The 20,130-nt window shown below is 42.6% G+C and overlaps 1 protein-coding gene across 1 annotated transcript; it reads right to left on the bottom strand.

The window, feature by feature from the left end:
- Positions 1-2,874: 2,874 nt before the first annotated feature.
- Positions 2,875-19,546, bottom strand: LOC115108966 (carbohydrate sulfotransferase 1-like). The gene is made up of 2 exons (XM_029633515.2): positions 19,378-19,546; positions 2,875-4,155 (listed from the first exon to the last, which is right to left on the bottom strand). Exons 1-2 carry the CDS (start codon positions 19,517-19,519, stop codon positions 3,017-3,019), a joined length of 1,281 nt encoding a protein of 426 aa, XP_029489375.2. The 5' UTR covers positions 19,520-19,546; the 3' UTR covers positions 2,875-3,016.
- Positions 19,547-20,130: the final 584 nt, after the last annotated feature.

The following is a 20,130-nucleotide window of genomic DNA, read 5'->3' on the forward strand; positions in this document are numbered from 1 at the left end:
TGATATTGCTACTATGCAAGTATGCAAGTACCGTCACTGTACCTTTTACACCTTCTGTATCCTGTACATGTGACAAACTTAGATTTGATTCGATATAGAGTGTATTTACCACATGACCTCACATGTGAATCCTTAAAGAGATGGATGGAGCTAAGGCTTAAGAGGGTGTGAACGTTGCTGAATGGGTGTAGGCAAAGAAAAGCTCTCCAGTAGGTGTACCAAAATATTCAAGAGCCATTTTTTCAAAAGTGGGGTTACAAGTCCTCAACTGCAGTGTATGATATACCATTTTCTAGCTCTGAGTCTCTACTTTTATCCAATGTAAAAAACATAATATCAAATTTTGCTACATAAGACCGAATCAAGGCGTTCGGTCACATACTGTACACCAGTCATTAAAAATGTTCATGCAATTAGATCGCTGATTGGCCAGCTCATCCTCCTCAGGATGACATCATGATGATTTTAAACAATCTGTTTGAGATACTTTATTTAACTGGGCAAGTCAGTTAAGAACAAATTCTTATTTACAATGACGGCCTGCACCAGCCAAACCCAGACGGCACTGGGCCAATTGTGCGCCACCCTATGGGACTCCCAATCACAGCCGGTTGTGATACACCCTGGATTCAAGCCTCTAACACTGAGATGCAGTGCCTTAGACAGCTGTGCCACTCGGGAGCCCCAGTTTGAGGTGGGGATTTTGAAGTGTTTTTTTCTTCAATGTATGCTTTGGCCACAAATACGAGTATATCTTGATATGAGTTAACATATGCATTTTTAAAAGGTTGATTTTCACTGGACAGTTACTTTAAGCAGTTTCCAAGCATAATTCAGAGCATTTCCAAAGATGCTTCATCAGGCATGCACTATAATTTTAAATTCACAAATAATCCCCTCCATCCCTTTAGGTGAGCGTAAATGGATGACCTGCATCTAGGCAACAGCACCATTCTCAGAAAACGTAACACCATTAGTCTTACTTGAGGCTAGATTTAGCAGTTATTTTCAAGGAAATAATACATGGATACAAAATGTTGGGCATAGACGCATTGAATTTACAGGAAAAATAACAACATTTTAAGGTTAAGCATAAATCTGTCCTTGAGTATACATACTGAACAACAATATAAACGAATAAGGTAAAGTGTTTCATGAGCAGAAATAAAAAATCCTAGAAATGTTCCATATAAACAAAAAGATTCTCTCAAATTTTGTGCACAAATTTGTTTACATCACCGTTATTGAGCATTTCCCCTTTGCCAAGATAATTCATCCACCTAACAGGTGTGGCATATCAAAAAGCTGATTAAACAGCATGATCATTACACAAGTGCAAATTGTGCTGGGTACAATAAAAGGCTAAAATGTTCAGTTTGGTCATACAACACAATGCCACAGATGTCTCAAGTTTTGAGAGAATGTGCAATTGGCATGCTGACTGCAGGAATGTCCACCTGAGCTGTTGCCCGATAATTTAATTTAATTTCTCTACCATTTCTCTGCCACTTCCAACATAATTTTAGAGAATTTAACAGGACTTCCAACCAGCCTCGGAACCACAGACCACGTGTAACCACGCCAACCCAGGACCTCCTCATCCGGCTTCTTCACCTGCTTCACCCGGACAGCCAATGAAACAGAGGAGTATTTATGTCTGTAATAAAGCCCATTTGTGGGGAAAAACTCATTCTGATTGGCTGGGACTGGCTCCCCAACAGGTTGGCCTATGCCATCCCAGGCCCACCCATGGCTGCACCCATGCCCAGTCATGTGAAATCCATAGATTAAGGCCTAATGAATTTAAATTGACTGATTTCCTCATATGAACTGTAACTGAATAAAGTCAATTAAATTGCTGCATGTTTATGTTTTTGTTCAGTAAATATGTAGCTTCCCCAGGTCATTGCTGCAAAATACAATATGTTCACAGTCAACTTACCTGATACAATAAGGGTCAATAAATAAGGGTAAATAAATAAGAGCAGAGCCAGGATCTTTGAATGAAGCAGAGCTTAAACATACTGTACATTAAGCAGCTTTATCTAAGACCACTCAAAAAACCTGAGATTCTCCTCTGTGCTGTCATGTAACATACTGGCCTAACAGTTGAGTTCTATCAGTTTTTGGAGTGCAATTTTCAAACCACATGCAAACTGTAAAGGAAATACATTTAAATTCCACTGAAACTTTTCTGAAATATCTTAAACAACTGGGCATAAACAAAACATGCTTGGACATATTAAATGTGATGAAGTCAACGAGGCTGCGTTTACACAGGCAAAGATCTATTATATTTACAAGATAGTCAAGTGACCGCTCTAACAATGGAAATACATGTCCTAAAAGATGGAAGGCAGGTTGGAGGAGGCGAGATCAGCAAGTGGGACCGTTCTAGCCAATGAGAGGGCAGTGTTGAATTTGGCTGACAAAAACTACTGATTTGCTTCATGAGGCTTATTTGATCTAATAAAAGTTGTAATGGTTAGGTTGTTACAAATGCACTGATATAAGTGGACGCACGTGCCATTTGAAAAAACAACAACTTTGTATTGGAGTTGTGTATGTTGTTGGCACGCGTATCTGGACTCTCATTGGCTAGAATGGTTCTACCTGATCTCGTCTCCTCCCGCCTGCCTTCCATCTTTGAGAACATGTATTTCCATGCGGTCACTCGAATGTCTTGTCAATATAATATATAATCTTTGGTGATGTACAACTTCGTATCATTGGCTAGGTCTACACAGACAGTCCAATTCTGATCTTTCACCCAATTATAGGCAAAATAGCTGATCTGATTGGTCAAAATGTATTTATTTGATTTAACCCTTATTTTACCAGGTAAGTTGACTGAGAACACATTCTCATTTACAGCAACGATCTGGGGAATAGTTACAGGGGAGAGGATTTGTAAAGACCAATTAGTGGAAAAAGATCCAAATTGGACTGCCTGTGTGAAAACAGTTACACTATGAAGCTTGTGTAGCATTACATCCAACCACCTGCATGGTCACAGTTATAGGAAAGTCTGAAATGTCCTGGGCTCCACCAAACTATTCGACATGTTTCTGAGATCAGCCACAGAGTGGACCACCCTGTAGCCTAGAAGAGAGAGTGTATCATTGCAGAGCGTCTGCAAAGTCCTCACTATATCAAACCCTAGTCTTAGCCTCCAGCTCTCCGCTGTGGCTTTGGAGTCTCTGGTGGTGGAATACTTATAGTTCCACTCGGATGTAGAAGGCACGCTGTTGTTGGTGTTCTGTGCGATCCACGAGCGCACGTTCTCGTCCATCTCCAGTCCCACAAACTTGTATAGCTCCCGGGCCTTCTCCGCTGGGTTGAGGGCCAGGTCCTCGTAGCGGACCAGGAGGTAGCGTCCACGCAGCCATGCCGGTCTCTGCAGCCCCGTCTCTGCCGACTCCGCCATGTCCCTACAGGTGCTGGTGATCTGCGATAGGTCCACGTAGCGTGGCTTCCTGCCTGTAGCATTCCAGATCTTCCAGGCGCGGAACTGCTCAGAGAAGGCCATCATCCGTGAGGCCAGGATGGCTCTGGGATCACGCACCAAGTGTACGATCCTCAAGTCCAGCCGTGGGTCCTCGGTCAGGGTACGCAGGTCCCCCACCTCCGGAACACGAACTGTCTTGATGGCCACGTGATCCCGCGACAGACATGCCATGGAGGCCAGGGTGAGGTTCAGCGCACCACACTTCTTGGGGCACCAGGTCTCATCAGGCTGACCCCCAGAGGCCCCCTCCCCACCCTCGGGGCACACAGGGTTGGAGCAGAGTGCTCGGCTGGAGCTACGGCGAAAGAAGGACCCAGTGATGTGTTCCTGGGGCTCAGGGCGGATGTAGTTCTCCAGGAAGCGCAGGTCGCAGGTGTAGAGGTTAAGGAGGAGGTCCCGGTAGGCCCCCAGCAGGGCCCGGCGGTCCAGGGCTCGACGCAGCCTACTGCTGGAGTTGGTGAAGGCCTGTTGGACGTGGTAAAGGGGCTCGAACACATAGAAGATTCCAGGGTGCTGGTTGAAGAGCTGGCCAGTGAAGGAGGAGCCGCTGCGTGTGGTGGTGAACAGGAGGATGTGGCGCCGGGAGGCCGCGGCCGACATCTCCATGGGCAACATGCTGTCGTCACACAGAGCTCTCCACCTGGAGTCTAGATGTACAAAGGGACAAGGAGAGGATCTGTACCCCATGTAATACACATAGAATCCTATTGTACTGTGAAGAATTTCATAAACTACAGTAGCGGCATTTGATACAGTTGATTAAGTATTAATAGTAGAATAAAAAATGATAGTCAACCAAGGCCCATAATATTGTTTTACATTTTCTCATCAATCTGCACACAATGCCCCATAAAGACAAAGTAAAAACAGGTTTTTAATTGTTTCTGCAAAATGTATAAAAAAACAACTGAAATATCACATTTACATAACTATTCAGACTCTATACTCAGTACTTTGTTGAAAGACCTATGGCAGCGATTACAGCCTTGAGTCTTTTTGGGTATGACGCTACAAGCTTGGCACACCTGTATTTGGGAGTTTCTCCATTCTTCTCTGCAGATCCTCTCAAGCTCTGTCAGGTTGGATGGGGAGTGTCACTGCACAGCTATTTTCAAGTCTCTCCAGAGATCTTCGATTGGGTTCAAATCCTGGCTCTGGCACTCCAATCAAGGACATTAAGAGACTTGTCCCGACTGTGTGCTTAGAGTCGTAGTCCTGTTGGATGGTGAACCTTCACCCCAGTCTGAGGTCCTGAGCTTTCTGGAGCACGTTTTCACCAAGGATCTCTCTGTACTTCTCTCCATTCATCTTTTCCTCGATCCTGACTAGTCTCCCAGTCCCTGCCACTGAAAAACCTCTCCCACTGCATATTGCTGCCACCACCATGCTTCCCCGTAGGGATGGTGCCTTGTTTCCTCCAGACGTGAAGATTGCATTCAGGCCAAAGTGATCAATCTTGGTTTAATCAGACCATATAATCTTGTTTGTCATGGCCTGAGAGTGCCTTTTGGCAAACTCCAAGCGAGCTGTCATGGGCCTTTTACTGAGGAGTGGCTTCTGTCTGGCTATTATACCATAAAAGCCTGATTGGTGGAGCGCTGCAGAGATGGTTGTCTATCTGGAATGTTCCCCCATTTCCACAGAGGAACTCTGGAGCTCTGTCAGAGTGACCATCGGGTTCTTGGTCACCTCCCTGACCAAGGCCCTTTTCCCCCAATTGCTCAGTTTGGCCGGACGGCCAGCTCGAGGAAGAGTCTTGGTGGTTCCAAACTTCTTCCATTTAAGAATGATTAAGGCCACTGTGTTCTTTGGGACCTTCAATGCTGCAGACATTTTTTGGTACCCTTCCCCAGATCTATGCCTCGACACAATTCTGTCTCTGAGCTCTACAGACAATTCCTTCGACTTGTCCTGGTTTTTGTTTTTTGCTCTGACATGCACTGTCAACTGTGGGACTTTATATAGACAAGTGTGTGCCTTTCCAAATCATGTCTAATCAATTGAATTTACCACAGGTGGACTCCAATCAAGTTGTAGAAACATCTCAAGGATGATCAATGAAAACAGGATGCACCTGAGCTCAATTTCGATTCTGAATACTTATGTAAGGTATTTTGTTTTTTAAATTTGTAATACATTTGCAAACATTTCTAAAAACCTGCTTCGTCATGATGGGGTATTGTGTGTAGATTGATGAGGGAAAAAAACATTTAATACATTTTAGAACAAGGCTGTAACGTAACAAAATATGGAAATAGTCAAGGGGTCTGAATACTTTTCTCGAATGCACTGTACAATATTAATGGTCTTGGTTGACTATTATTCTTTATTCCACTACTTTATGAATACAACTTTGAATATTAATTGGTTGACTAATCCACTCAAACTATATTTTGTTATTTTTGTGTAACTTGCCATATCATATTTGCTTCTCGAAAATCCTAAATCTTGAAAACTTGACTGCTGACATGCAAAACATTGTGGGACTGTATCAAGAGTGGATACATTTTTTAAAAATTAAAAAGATAGTTTTGGTATTTTTCCATTAAGGAGATTATTAGTTAAATTATTCCTTTAAGGAGAACACCTTCAGACAAAGATGTTCTGCAATCAAAAAGTTCTTAATACATAGACACATGGAAAGAAAGAAGCTTATAAAATAAAATAGAATCTGGTTTCATCATCATAACAGAGGACTGAGAAAAACCAAGTGAAGATTCTATCAAGCCAATTTCCTTAATAATTCAGAAGGTAAACATGCATCAGTAAGATGCTTGTCTACCGATGTTTACCCAGGGACCAGTGAAATGGTTCCTCTAAATATAGAGCAGATTGCTACCATGTGTAATTACTGCTGATGAGGAGTTGATTGCAAATGGGACGTTACTTTTATGCGGAGCCGAGCTAGACGAAAGGTGCATACAGCCACCGCACGAAAGCTGATTAATTAAGATAAATTGGAAGATAATTGTCAAATGAATCAAAATGAATCACAGATATTACATCTCTCTCATCCTTTCCTCCATGAAAAAGGGGAATTCCCTTGGTGAAGGATTAGCCTACCATTTTCTCTCTCGAGTGTCACTGACTAATGCCCCCACACAAACAAATGTGGCTTTTATGTGGGGAAAACATTGACAAAATCAAACTTGTGAACCTTAAATGTACAATACCAGTCAAAAGTTTTGGGGTTTTCTTTATTTGTACTATTTTCAACATTGTAGAATAATAGTGAAGACATCGAAACTATGAAATAATACATATGGAGTCATGTAGTAAGCAAAAAAGTGTTAAACAAATCAAAATAGATTCTTTAAAGTAGCTACCCATTGCCTTGATGACAGCCTTGCACACTCTTGGCATTCTCTCAACCAGCTTCACCTGGAATGCTTTTCAAACAGTCTTGAAGGAGTTCCCACATATGATGAGCTCTTGGTGGATGCTTTTCCTTCACTCTGCGGTCCAACTTATCCCAAACCATCTCAATTGGGTTGCGGTCGTGTGATTGTGGAAGCCAGGTCATCTGATGCAGCACTCCATCACTCTCCTTACATTTACATTTAAGTCATTTAGCAGACGCTCTTATCCAGAGCGACTTACAAATGGGTGCTTTCACCTTATGACATCCAGTGGAACAGCCACTTTACAATAGTGCATCTAGGTCTTTTAAGGGGGGGAGAAGGATTACTTTATCCTATCCTAGGTATTCCTTAAAGAGGTGGGGTTTCAGGTGTCTCCGGAAGGTGGTGATTGACTCCGCTGTCCTGGCGTCGTGAGGGAGTTTGTTCCACCATTGGGGGCCAGAGCAGCGAACAGTTTTGACTGGGCTGAGCGGGAACTGTACTTCCTCAGTGGTAGGGAGGCGAGCAGGCCAGAGGTGGATGAACGCAGTGCCCTTGTTTGGGTGTAGGGCCTGATCAGAGCCTGGAGGTACTGAGGTGCCGTTCCCCTCACAGCTCCGTAGGCAAGCACCATGGTCTTGTAGCGGATGCGAGCTTCAACTGGAAGCCAGTGGAGAGAGCGGAGGAGTGGGGTGACGTGAGAGAACTTGGGAAGGTTGAACACCAGACGGGCTGCGGCGTTCTGGATGAGTTGTAGGGGTTTAATGGCACAGGCAGGGAGCCCAGCCAACAGCGAGTTGCAGTAATCCAGACGGGAGATGACAAGTGCCTGGATTAGGACCTGCGCCGCTTCCTGTGTGAGGCAGGGTCGTACTCTGCGGATATTGTAGAGCATGAACCTACAGGAACGGGCCACCGCCTTGATGTTATTTGAGAACGACAGGGTGTTGTCCAGGATCACGCCAAGGTTCTTAGCGCTCTGGGACGAGGACACAATGGAGTTGTCAACCGTGATGGCGAGATCATGGAACGGGCAGTCCTTCCCGGGAGGAAGAGCAGCTCCGTCTTGCCGAGGTTCAGCTTGAGGTGATGATCCGTCATCCACACTGATATGTCTGCCAGACATGCAGAGATGCGATTCGCCACCTGGTCGTCAGAAGGGGGAAAGGAGAAGATTAATTGTGTGTCGTCTGCATAGCAATGATAGGAGAGACCATGTGAGGTTATGACAGAGCCAAGTGACTTGGTGTATAGCGAGAATAGGAGAGGGCCTAGAACAGAGCCCTGGGGACACCAGTGGTGAGAGAACGTGGTGAGGAGACGGATTTCGCCACGCCACCTGGTAGGAGCGACCTGTCAGGTTACGCAATCCAAGCGTGGGCCGCGCCGGAGATGCCCAACTCGGAGAGGGTGGAGAGGAGGATCTGATGGTTTATCGAATGCAGCCGATAGGTCTAGAAGGATGAGAGCAGAGGAGAGAGAGTTAGCTTTAGCAGTGCGGAGCGCCTCCGTGATACAGAGAAGAGCAGTCTCAGTTGAATGACTAGTCTTGAAACCTGACTGATTTGGATCAAGAAGGTCATTCTGAGAGAGATAGCGGGAGAGCTGGCCAAGGACGGCACGTTCAAGAGTTTTGGAGAGAAAAGAAAGAAGGGATACTGGTCTGTAGTTGTTGACATCGGAGGGATCGAGTGTAGGTTTTTTCAGAAGGGGTGCAACTCTCGCTCTCTTGAAGACGGGAGGGACGTAGCCAGCGGTCAGGGATGAGTTGATGAGCGAGGTGAGGTAAGGGAGAAGGTCACCGGAGATGGTCTGGAGAAGAGAGGAGGGGATAGGGTCAAGCGGGCAGGTTGTTGGGCGGCCGGCCGTCACAAGACGTGAGATGTCATCTGGAGAGAGAGGGGAGAAAGAGGTCAGAGCACAGGGTAGGGCATAGTGAGCAGAACCAGCGGTTCGTTTGACTTAGCAACGAGGATCGGATGTCGTCGACCTTCTTTTCAAAATGGTTGACGAAGTCATCTGCAGAGAGGGAGGAGGGGGAGGGAGGAGGATTCAAGAGGGAGGAGAAGGTGGCAAAGAGCTTCCTAGGGTTAGAGGCAGATGCTTGGAATTTAGAGTGGTAGAAAGTGGCTTTAGCAGCAGAGACAGAGGAGGAAAATGTAGAGAGAGGAGGGAGTGAAAGGATGCCAGGTCCGCAGGAGGCGAGTTTTCCTCCATTTCGGCTGCCCGGAGCCCTGTTCTGTGAGCTCGCAATGAGTCGTCGAGCCACGGAGTGGGAGGGGAGGACCGAGCCGGCCTGGAGGATAGGGGACATAGAGAGTCAAAGGATGCAGAAAGGGAGGAGAGGAGGGTTGAGGAGGCAGAATCAGGAGATAGGTTGGAGAAGGTTTGAGCAGAGGGAAGAGATGATAGGATGGAAGAGGAGAGAGTAGCGGGGGAGAGAGAGCGAAGGTTGGGACGGCGCGATACCATCCAGTAGGGGCAGTGTGGGAAGTGTTGGATGAGAGCGAGAGGAAAAGGATACAAGGTAGTGGTCGGAGACTTGGAGGGGAGTTGCAATGAGGTTAGTGGAGGAACAGCATCTAGTAAAGATGAGGTCGAGCGTATTGCCTGCCTTGTGAGTAGGGGGAAGGTGAGAGGGTGAGGTCAAAAGAGGAGAGGAGTGGAAAGAAGGAGGCAGAGAGGAATGAGTCAAAGGTAGACGTGGGGAGGTTAAAGTCGTCCAGAACTGTGAGAGGTGAGCCGTCCTCAGGAAAGGAGCTTATCAAGGCATCAAGCTCATTGATGAACTCTCCGAGGGAACCTGGAGGGCGATAAATGATAAGGATGTTAAGCTTGAAAGGGCTGGTAACTGTGACAGCATGGAATTCAAAGGAGGCGATAGACAGATGGGTAAGGGGAGAAAGAGAGAATGACCATTTGGGAGAGATGAGGATCCCGGTGCCTCCACCCCGCTGACCAGAAGCTCTCGGGGTGTGCGAGAGCACGTGGGCGGACGAAGAGAGAGCAGTAGGAGTAGCGGTGTTGTCTGTGGTGATCCATGTTTCCGTCAGAGCCAAGAAGTCGAGGGACTGGAGGGAGGCATAGGCTGAGATGAACTCTGCCTTGTTGGCCGCAGATCGGCAGTTCCAGAGGCTACCGGAGACCTGGAACTCCACGTGGGTCGTGCGCGCTGGGACCACCAGATTAGGGTGGCCGCGGCCATGCGGTGTGGAGCGTTTGTATGATCTGTGCAGAGAGGAGAGAACAGGGATAGACAGACACATAGTTGACAGGCTAGAGAAGAGGCTACGCTAATGCAGAGGAGATTGGAATGACAAGTGGACTACACGTCTCGAATGTTCAGAAAGTTGCTTACGTAGCAAGAATCTAATTGACTAAAATGATTAAAATGATACAGTACTGCTGAGGTAGGCTAGCTGCGTTGTTGACACTACCCTAATCAAGTCGTTCCGTTGAGTGTGAAGTTTCTACAATGCTGCTTTTCGGGGGCTCGCTGGCTAGCTAGCAGTGTTGGTTCGTTACGTTGCGTTAGGAGAATGACAATGGCTGGCTAGCTAACCTAGAAAATCGCTCTAGACTACACAATTATCTTTGAAACAAAGACGGCTATGTAGCTAGCTATGTAGCTAGCTACGATCAAACAAATCACACCGTTGGGACTGTAATGAAATGAAATGAAAATATGATACTACCTGTGGAGCGAAGCGGAATGCGACCGGAATGCGAAAGTTCTATTCAGTAGACGTTGGCTGGCTATTGGCCAAAGTGTCTTTTAAGGACAACAAAATAGCTGGCTAGCTAACCTCGGTAAATTAAGATAATCACTCTAAGACTACACACTCTAACTACACAATTATCTTGGATACGAAGACAGCAAAGACAACTATGTAGCTAGCTAAAACTACAATAATCAAGTCGTTCAGTTGAGTGTGATAGTTACTACAGTATTAGCCGGTGAACGTATAGCTGGCTAGCTGCTAGGCAGCTAGGAGGACGACGAAATACGATAATAACGCAATTATCACTCTAAGACTCCACACTCTAAACTACACAATTATCTTGGATACGAAGACAGCAAAGACAACTATGTAGCTAGCTAACACTACACTAATCAAGTCGTTCAGTTGAGTGTGATAGTTACTACAGTGCTACGGTAGACGGTGAACATGTTGGGCAGATAGGAGACGATAGGAGACGACGAAATACGATAATTACGCAATTATCTTTGATTCTTCTTGGTCAAATAGCCCTTACACAGCCTGGAGGTGGGTTAGGTCATTGTCCTATTAAAAACAACTAATTATAGTCCCACTAAGCGCAAACCAGATCGGGTGGAATATCGCTGCAGAATGCTGTGGTAGCCATGCTGATTAAGTGTGCCTTGAATTCTAAATAAATCACTGACAGTGTCACCAGCAAAACACCCCCACACCACCACACTTCCTCCTCCAATGCTTCACAGTGGGAATCACACATGCAGAGATCAAAAGTTAACCTATTCTGCATCTCACAAAGACACAGTGGTTGGAACCAAAAATCGCACATTTGGACTCATCAGACCAAAGGACAGATTTCCACAGGTCTAATGTCCATTGATCGTGTTTCTTGGCCCAAGCAAATCTCTTATTATTATTGGTGTCCTTTAGTCGTGTTTTTTTGCAGCAATTCAACCATGAAGGCCTGATTCACACATTCTCCTCTGAACAGTTGATGTTGAGATGTGTCTGTTACTTGAACTCTGTGAAGCATTTATTTGGGCTGAAATCTCTGAGGCTGGTAACTCTAGTGAACTTATCCTCTGTAGCAGAGGTAATTCTGGGTCTTCCTTTCCTGGGACGGTCCTCATGAGAGCCAGTTTCATCATTGCACTGAATGGTTTTTGTGACTGTACTTGAAGAAACGTTCAAAATTCTTGACATTTTCGGATTGACTGACCTTCATGTCGTTTCTCTTTGCTTATTTGAGCTGTTCTTGCAATAATATGGACTTGGTATTTTACCAAATAGGGCTATCTTCTGTATACAACCCTACCTTGTCACAACACAACTGATTGGCTCAAACTCATTAAGAAGGAAAGAAATTCCACGAATTGACTTTTAACAAGGCACACCTGTTACTTGAAATGTATTCCCAGTGACTACCTCATGAAGCTGGTTGAGAGAATGGTTACTGGTTACTACATGATTCCATATGTGTTATTTCATAGTTTTGATGTCTTCACTAGTATTCTACAATGTAGAAAATAGTCAAAACAAAGAAAATCCTTTGAATGAGTAGGTGTGTCCAAACTTTTAACTGGTATTGTATATACTCAATAATGAGTTATATGAAATATGTTATCAATCAATTATAAAATAGGAACATCTATGTATGCCCTCTACTGGTCACATTTAGAGTGACTGCTGGCCATCAGTTGAAATTGTCACGTAAAGAAGAACACAAATTAGAATGTCTAGATACATAATAGTAATTTTCAAGGAATATTGTACTTTAATTAACTGGAGAACAAAATATATACAGTAGAACAGATAGCTACTTCTGTACAGTAGAACATATCGCTACAGTTCTTCTGTACAGTAGAACAGACAGCTACTTCTGTACAATGGAACATATACCTCCAGTTCTGTGCATTAGAACATATATCTACTTCTGTACAGTAGAACAGATAGCTACTTCTGTACAGTAGAACAGAGAGCTTCTTCTGGACAGTAGAACAGATAGCTACATTACTTCTGTACAGTAGAACATATAGCTAATTATGTACAGTAGAACAGATAGCTACAGTACTTCTGTACAGTAGAACATATAGATACAGTACTTCTGTACAGTAGAACAGATGGATACAGTACCTCTGTACAGTAGAACAGATAGCTACAGTACTTCTGTACAGTAAAACATTTACATTTACATTTAAGTCATTTAGCAGACGCTCTTATCCAGAGCGACTTACAAATTGGTGCATTCACCTTATGACATCCAGTGGAACAGTAGTGCATCTAAATCTTTTAAGGGGGGGTGAGAGGGATTACTTTATCCTATCCTAGGTATTCCTTAAAGAGGTGGGGTTTCAGAAGGTGGTGATTGACAGCGTCGTGAGGGAGTTTGTTCCACCATTGGGGGCCAGAGCAGCGAACAGTTTTGACTGGGCTGAGCGGGAACTGTACTTCCTCAGTGGTAGGGAGGCGGGCAGACCAGAGATGGATGAACAGATAGCTACAGTACTTCTGTACAGTAGAACAGATAGCTACGCTACTTCTGTACAGTAGAACAGATAGCTACGCTACTTCTGTACAGTAGAACAGATAGCTACGCTACTTCTGTACAGTAGAACAGATAGCTACGCTACTTCTGTACAGTAGAACAGATAGCTACTTCTGTACAGTAGAACAGATAGCTACTTCTGTACAGTAGAACAGATAGCTACGCTACTTCTGTACAGTAGAACAGATAGCTACGCTACTTCTGTACAGTAGAACAGATAGCTACAGTACTTCTGTACAGTAGAACAGATAGCTACTTCTGTACAGTAGAACAGATAGCTACTTCTCTACAGTAGAACAGATAGCTACTTCTGTACAGTAGAAAAGATAGCTACAGTTCTGTACAGTAGAACATATAGCTAATTCTGTACAGTAGAAAAGATAGCTACAGTACTTCTGTACAGTAGAACATATAGCTACTTCTGTACAGTAGAACATATAGCTACTTCTGTACAGTAGAACATATAGCTACTTCTCTACAGTAGAAAATATAGCTACAGTACTTCTGTACAGTAGAACAGATAGCTACAGTACTTCTGTACAGTAGAACAGATAGCTACTTGTACAGTAGAACATACAGCTATAGTATTTCTGTACAGCAGAATATTTTGCTACTTCTGTACAGTAGAACAGATAGCTACAGTACTTCTGTACAGTCAAACAGATAGCTACAGTACTTCTGTACAGTAGAACAGATATCTACAGTACTTTTGTACAGTAGAACAGATATCTACAGTACTTCTGTACAGTAGAACAGATTGCTACAGTACTTCTGTACAGTAGAACAGATTGCTACAGTACTTCTGTACAGTAGAACAGATAGCTACGCTACTTCTGTTCAGTAGAACAGATAGCTACACTACTTCTGTACAGTAGAACAGATAGCTACAGTACTTCTGTACAGTAGAACAGATAGCTACTTCTGTACAGTAGAACAGATAGCTACTTCTCTACAGTAGAACAGATAGCTACTTCTGTACAGTAGAAAATATAGCTACAGTACTTCTGTACAGTAGAACAGTAGAAAAGATAGCTACAGTACTTCTGTACAGTAGAACATATAGCTACTTCTGTACAGTAGAACAGATAGCTACTTCTGTACAGTAGAACAGATAGCTACTACTTCTGTACCGTAGAACAGATAGCTACGCTACTTCTGTACAGTAGAACAGATAGCTACAGTACTTCTGTACAGTAGAACAGATAGCTACTTCGGTACAGTAGAACATACAGCTATAGTATTTCTGTACAGCAGAATATTTTGCTACTTCTGTACAGTAGAACAGATAGCTACAGTACTTCTGTACAGTCAAACAGATAGCTACAGTACTTCTGTACAGTAGAACAGATATCTACAGTACTTCTGTACAGTAGAACAGATATCTACAGTACTTCTGTACAGTAGAACAGATTGATACTTCTGTACAGTAGAACAGATAGCTACTTCTGTACAGTAGAACAGATAGCTACGCTACTTCTGTACCGTAGAACAGATTACGCTACTTCTGTACAGTAGAACAGATAGCTACAGTACTTCTGTACAGTAAAACAGATAGCTACTTCTGTACAGTAGAACAGATAGCTACTTCTCTACAGTAGAACAGATAGCTACTTCTGTACAGTAGAAAATATAGCTACAGTACTTCTGTACAGTAGAACATATAGCTACTTCTGTACAGTAGAAAAGATAGCTACAGTACTTCTGTACAGTAGAACATATAGCTACTTCTGTACAGTAGAACATATAGCTACTTCTGTACAGTAGAACAGATAGCTACTTCTCTACAGTAGAAAATATAGCTACAGTACTTCTGTACAGTAGAACAGATAGCTACAGTACTTCTGTACAGTAGAACAGATAGCTACTTCTGTACAGTAGAACAGATAGCTACGCTACTTCTGTACAGTAGAACAGATAGCTACGCTACTTCTGTACAGTAGAACAGATAGCTACTTCTGTACAGTAGAACAGATAGCTACTTCTGTACAGTAGAACAGATAGCTACGCTACTTCTGTACCGTAGAACAGATAGCTACGCTACTTCTGTACAGTAGAACAGATAGCTACAGTACTTCTGTACAGTAGAACAGATAGCTACTTCTGTACAGTAGAACAGATAGCTACTTCTCTACAGTAGAACAGATAGCTACTTCTGTACAGTATAAAAGATAGCTACAGTACTTCTGTACAGTAGAACATATAGCTAATTCTGTACAGTAGAAAAGATAGCTACAGTACTTCTGTACAGTAGAACATATAGCTACTTCTGTACAGTAGAACATATAGCTACTTCTGTACAGTAGAACAGATAGCTACTTCTCTACAGTAGAAAATATAGCTACAGTACTTCTGTACAGTAGAACAGATAGCTACAGTACTTCTGTACAGTAGAACAGATAGCTACTTCGGTACAGTAGAACATACAGCTATAGTATTTCTGTACAGCAGAATATTTTGCTACTTCTGTACAGTAGAACAGATAGCTACAGTACTTCTGTACAGTCAAACAGATAGCTACAGTACTTCTGTACAGTAGAACAGATAGCTACTTATCTACAGTAGAACAGATAGCTACTTCTGTACAGTAGAACATATAGCTACTTCTGTACAGTAGAAAAGATAGCTACAGTACTTCTGTACAGTAGAACATATAGCTACTTCTGTACAGTAGAACAGATAGCTACTTCTCTACAGTAGAAAATATAGCTACAGTACTTCTGTACAGTGGAACAGATAGCTACAGTACTTCTGTACAGTAGAACAGATAGCTACTTCGGTACAGTAGAACATACAGCTATAGTATTTCTGTACAGCAGAATATTTTGCTACTTCTGTACAGTAGAACAGATAGCTACAGTACTTCTGTACAGTCAAACAGATAGCTACAGTACTTCTGTACAGTAGAACAGATATCTACAGTACTTCTGTACAGTAGAACAGATATCTACAGTACTTCTGTACAGTAGAACAGATTGCTACAGTACTTCTGTACAGTAGAACAGATAGCTACTTCTGTACAGTAGAACAGATAGCTACGCTACTTCTGTACCGTAGAACAGATAGCTACGCTACTTCTGTACAGTAGAACAGATAGCTACAGTACTTCTGTACAGTAAAACAGATAGCTACAGTACTTCTGTACAGTAGAACAGATAGCTACTTCTCTACAGTAGAACAGATAGCTACTTCTGTACAGTAGAAAATATAGCTACAGTACTTCTGTACAGTAGAACATATAGCTACTTCTGTACAGTAGAAAAGATAGCTACAGTACTTCTGTACAGTAGAACATATAGCTACTTCTGTACAGTAGAACATATAGCTACTTCTGTACAGTAGAACAGATAGCTACTTCTCTACAGTAGAAAATATAGCTACAGTACTTCTGTACAGTAGAACAGATTAGTATAACAGATAGTCTACAGCAGAACAGATAGCTACTTCTGTACAGTAGAAAATATAGCTACAGTACTTCTGTACAGTAGAACATATAGCTACTTCTGTACAGTAGAAAAGATAGCTACAGTACTTCTGTACAGTAGAACATATAGCTACTTCTGTACAGTAGAACATATAGCTACTTCTGTACAGTAGAACAGATAGCTACTTCTCTACAGTAGAAAATATAGCTACAGTACTTCTGTACAGTAGAACAGATAGCTACAGTACTTCTGTACAGTCAAACAGATAGCTACAGTACTTCTGTACAGTAGAACAGATATCTACAGTACTTCTGTACAGTAGAACAGATATCTACAGTACTTCTGTACAGTAGAACAGATTGCTACAGTACTTCTGTACAGTAGAACAGATAGCTACTTCTGTACAGTAGAACAGATAGCTACTTCTCTACAGTAGAACAGATAGCTACTTCTGTACAGTAGAAAAGATAGCTACAGTACTTCTGTACAGTAGAACATATAGCTAATTCTGTACAGTAGAAAAGATAGCTACAGTACTTCTGTACAGTAGAACATATAGCTACTTCTGTACAGTAGAACAGATAGCTACTTCTGTACAGTAGAACAGATAGCTACTTCTCTACAGTAGAAAATATAGCTACAGTACTTCTGTACAGTAGAACAGATAGCTACAGTACTTCTGTACAGTAGAACAGATAGCTACTTCGGTACAGTAGAACATACAGCTATAGTATTTCTGTACAGCAGAATATTTTGCTACTTCTGTACAGTAGAACAGATAGCTACAGTACTTCTGTACAGTCAAACAGATAGCTACAGTACTTCTGTACAGTAGAACAGATAGCTACAGTACTTCTGTACAGTAGAACAGATATCTACAGTACTTCTGTACAGTAGAACAGATTGCTACAGTACTTCTGTACAGTAGAACAGATAGCTACGCTACTTCTGTACCGTAGAACAGATAGCTACGCTACTTCTGTACAGTAGAACAGATAGCTACAGTACTTCTGTACAGTAGAACAGATAGCTACTTCTGTACAGTAGAACAGATAGCTACTTCTGTACAGTAGAACAGATAGCTACTTCTCTACAGTAGAAAATATAGCTACAGTACTTCTGTACAGTAGAACAGATAGCTACAGTACTTCTGTACAGTAGAACAGATAGCTACTGTACAGTAGAACAACAGCTATAGTATTTCTACAGCAGAATATTTTGCTACTTCTGTACAGTAGAACAGATAGCTACAGTACTTCTGTACAGTAGAACAGATATCTACAGTACTTCTGTACGGTAGAACAGATTGCTACAGTACTTCTGTACAGTAGAACAGATAGCTACAGTACTTCTGTACAGTAGAACAGATTGCTACAGTACTTCTGTACAGTAGAAAATATAGCTACAGTACTTCTGTACAGTAGAACATATAGCTACTTCTGTACAGTAGAAAATATAGCTACAGTACTTCTGTACAGTAGAACATATAGCTACTTCTGTACAGTAGAACATATAGCTACTTCTGTACAGTAGAACAGATAGCTACTTCTCTACAGTAGAAAATATAGCTACAGTACTTCTGTACAGTAGAACAGATAGCTACAGTACTTCTGTACAGTAGAACAGATAGCTACTTCGGTACAGTAGAACATACAGCTATAGTATTTCTGTACAGCAGAATATTTTGCTACTTCTGTACAGTAGAACAGATAGCTACAGTACTTCTGTACAGTAGAACAGATATCTACAGTACTTCTGTACGGTAGAACAGATTGCTACAGTACTTCTGTACAGTAGAACAGATTGCTACAGTACTTCTGTACAGTAGAACAGATAGCTACAGTACTTCTGTACAGTAGAACAGATTGCTACAGTACTTCTGTACAGTAGAACAGATATCTACAGTACTTCTGTACAGTCGAACAGATATCTACAGTACTTCTGTACAGTAGAACAGATTGCTACAGTACTTCTGTACAGTAGAACAGATAGCTACAGTACTTCTGTACAGTCGAACAGATAGCTACAGTACTTCTGTACAGTAGAACAGATAGCTACAGTACTTCTGTACAGTAGAACAGATAGCTACAGTACTTCTGTACAGTCGAACAGATATCTACAGTACTTCTGTACAGTAGAACAGATTGCTACAGTACTTCTGTACAGTAGAACAGATTGCTACAGTACTTCTGTACAGTAGAACAGATAGCTACAGTACTTCTGTACAGTCGAACAGATATCTACAGTACTTCTGTACAGTAGAACAGATTGCTACAGAAGTTCTGTACAGTAGAACAGATATCTACAGTACCTCTGTACAGTAGAAACAATAGCTACAGTACTTCTGTACAGTAGAACAGATAGCTACAGTTCTTCTCTACAGTAGAACATATAGCTACAGTTCTTCTCTACAGTAGAACATATAGCTACTTCTGTTTGTTGCTCTGTGTTGTTATGTGTTTGTTATGTGTTCTTATGTGCTATATATACGGTCCAGCCACTTTGTTCTGTATTAGTGGTTACATGCTTGGCAGAGTCATGCCTATACCTTTGGACAGCAGGCTCCGGCTGTGGTAGAGACACACAAAGTAGGCTACAACATACAGTAGAACATGTGCTTCCTAAGCCATATAAAGCACAGCCACTTTGTGCTTGTTTTTCTCCGTGTGTGCTTGGCATAGTTTTGACACTACCTTTGGGCTGTGGGCTCTGGAAATAGTGGACTCCTTAGTAGACACACAAAGTAGAAACAGTGGAATGTGTGCTCCCTAAGCCATTTAGAGTACAGCCACTTGTGCTTTTTGTTGTGCATTAGTGGCTACATGCTGGAGTTTTGTCCTACCTTTGGGCTGTCGGCTCTGGCAGTGGTAGACGCCACCGTGGCAGGGCCCAGACAGGGAGTCCCTCAGGGTGCGGATGGCTGTGTACTGGACCCCCAGAGAGGCACACACCAGCAACAGCACTGTCTTCCAGGAGCACTCCATCCTGCCTCCTCCTCCGCCCCTACATCCTACATGCTGCAGCCACCGGGGGAAACATAGAGAGGTCACACTCTCCTCAGGTAAACGTGGTGCAGAAGAGTAGGCATTTGGGATTTGACATTTTGACTTTCATCTTTCTGCAGACATTCTGACCAGATCAGATTTGTACCATAGCTTATTATCAGTACATACAAGGGAGCTACAATAACATATGACCATTTAAACACATATTACCAGAATAACTCAACCTTAATATTTCAACCGTACAGTATATAGCATATGTACACTGATAACTGATGGCTGTCTTCATCTAAACCCGAAGTCTCTGCAGTGAAATCATAGTTTGTTTACCATTGGGAAAGAGAGACCTGGGTTAAAATACCGAAGCAATAAAAAGCATTAGAGCAAAAAGCCTCTATTTTCCCACCTTCAGGTTAATGGTAGGTAATAGCACCTGCCGATCCAGATTATTAAAACCCCTTCCAGCTATGCTTCCACAAACACTCCAAATTGCTCTCTTAGCACTTAGTGAAATAGATCCAAATAGCTCCACACATGAGCAAATATCCTCAAAGCCATACCTTGATAGTACTAAATGTATAAATAGAAGGAGA

This window comes from Oncorhynchus nerka, linkage group LG25 (assembly GCF_034236695.1).
Source record: "Oncorhynchus nerka isolate Pitt River linkage group LG25, Oner_Uvic_2.0, whole genome shotgun sequence".
NCBI classification, from domain to species: Eukaryota; Metazoa; Chordata; class Actinopteri; order Salmoniformes; family Salmonidae; genus Oncorhynchus; species Oncorhynchus nerka.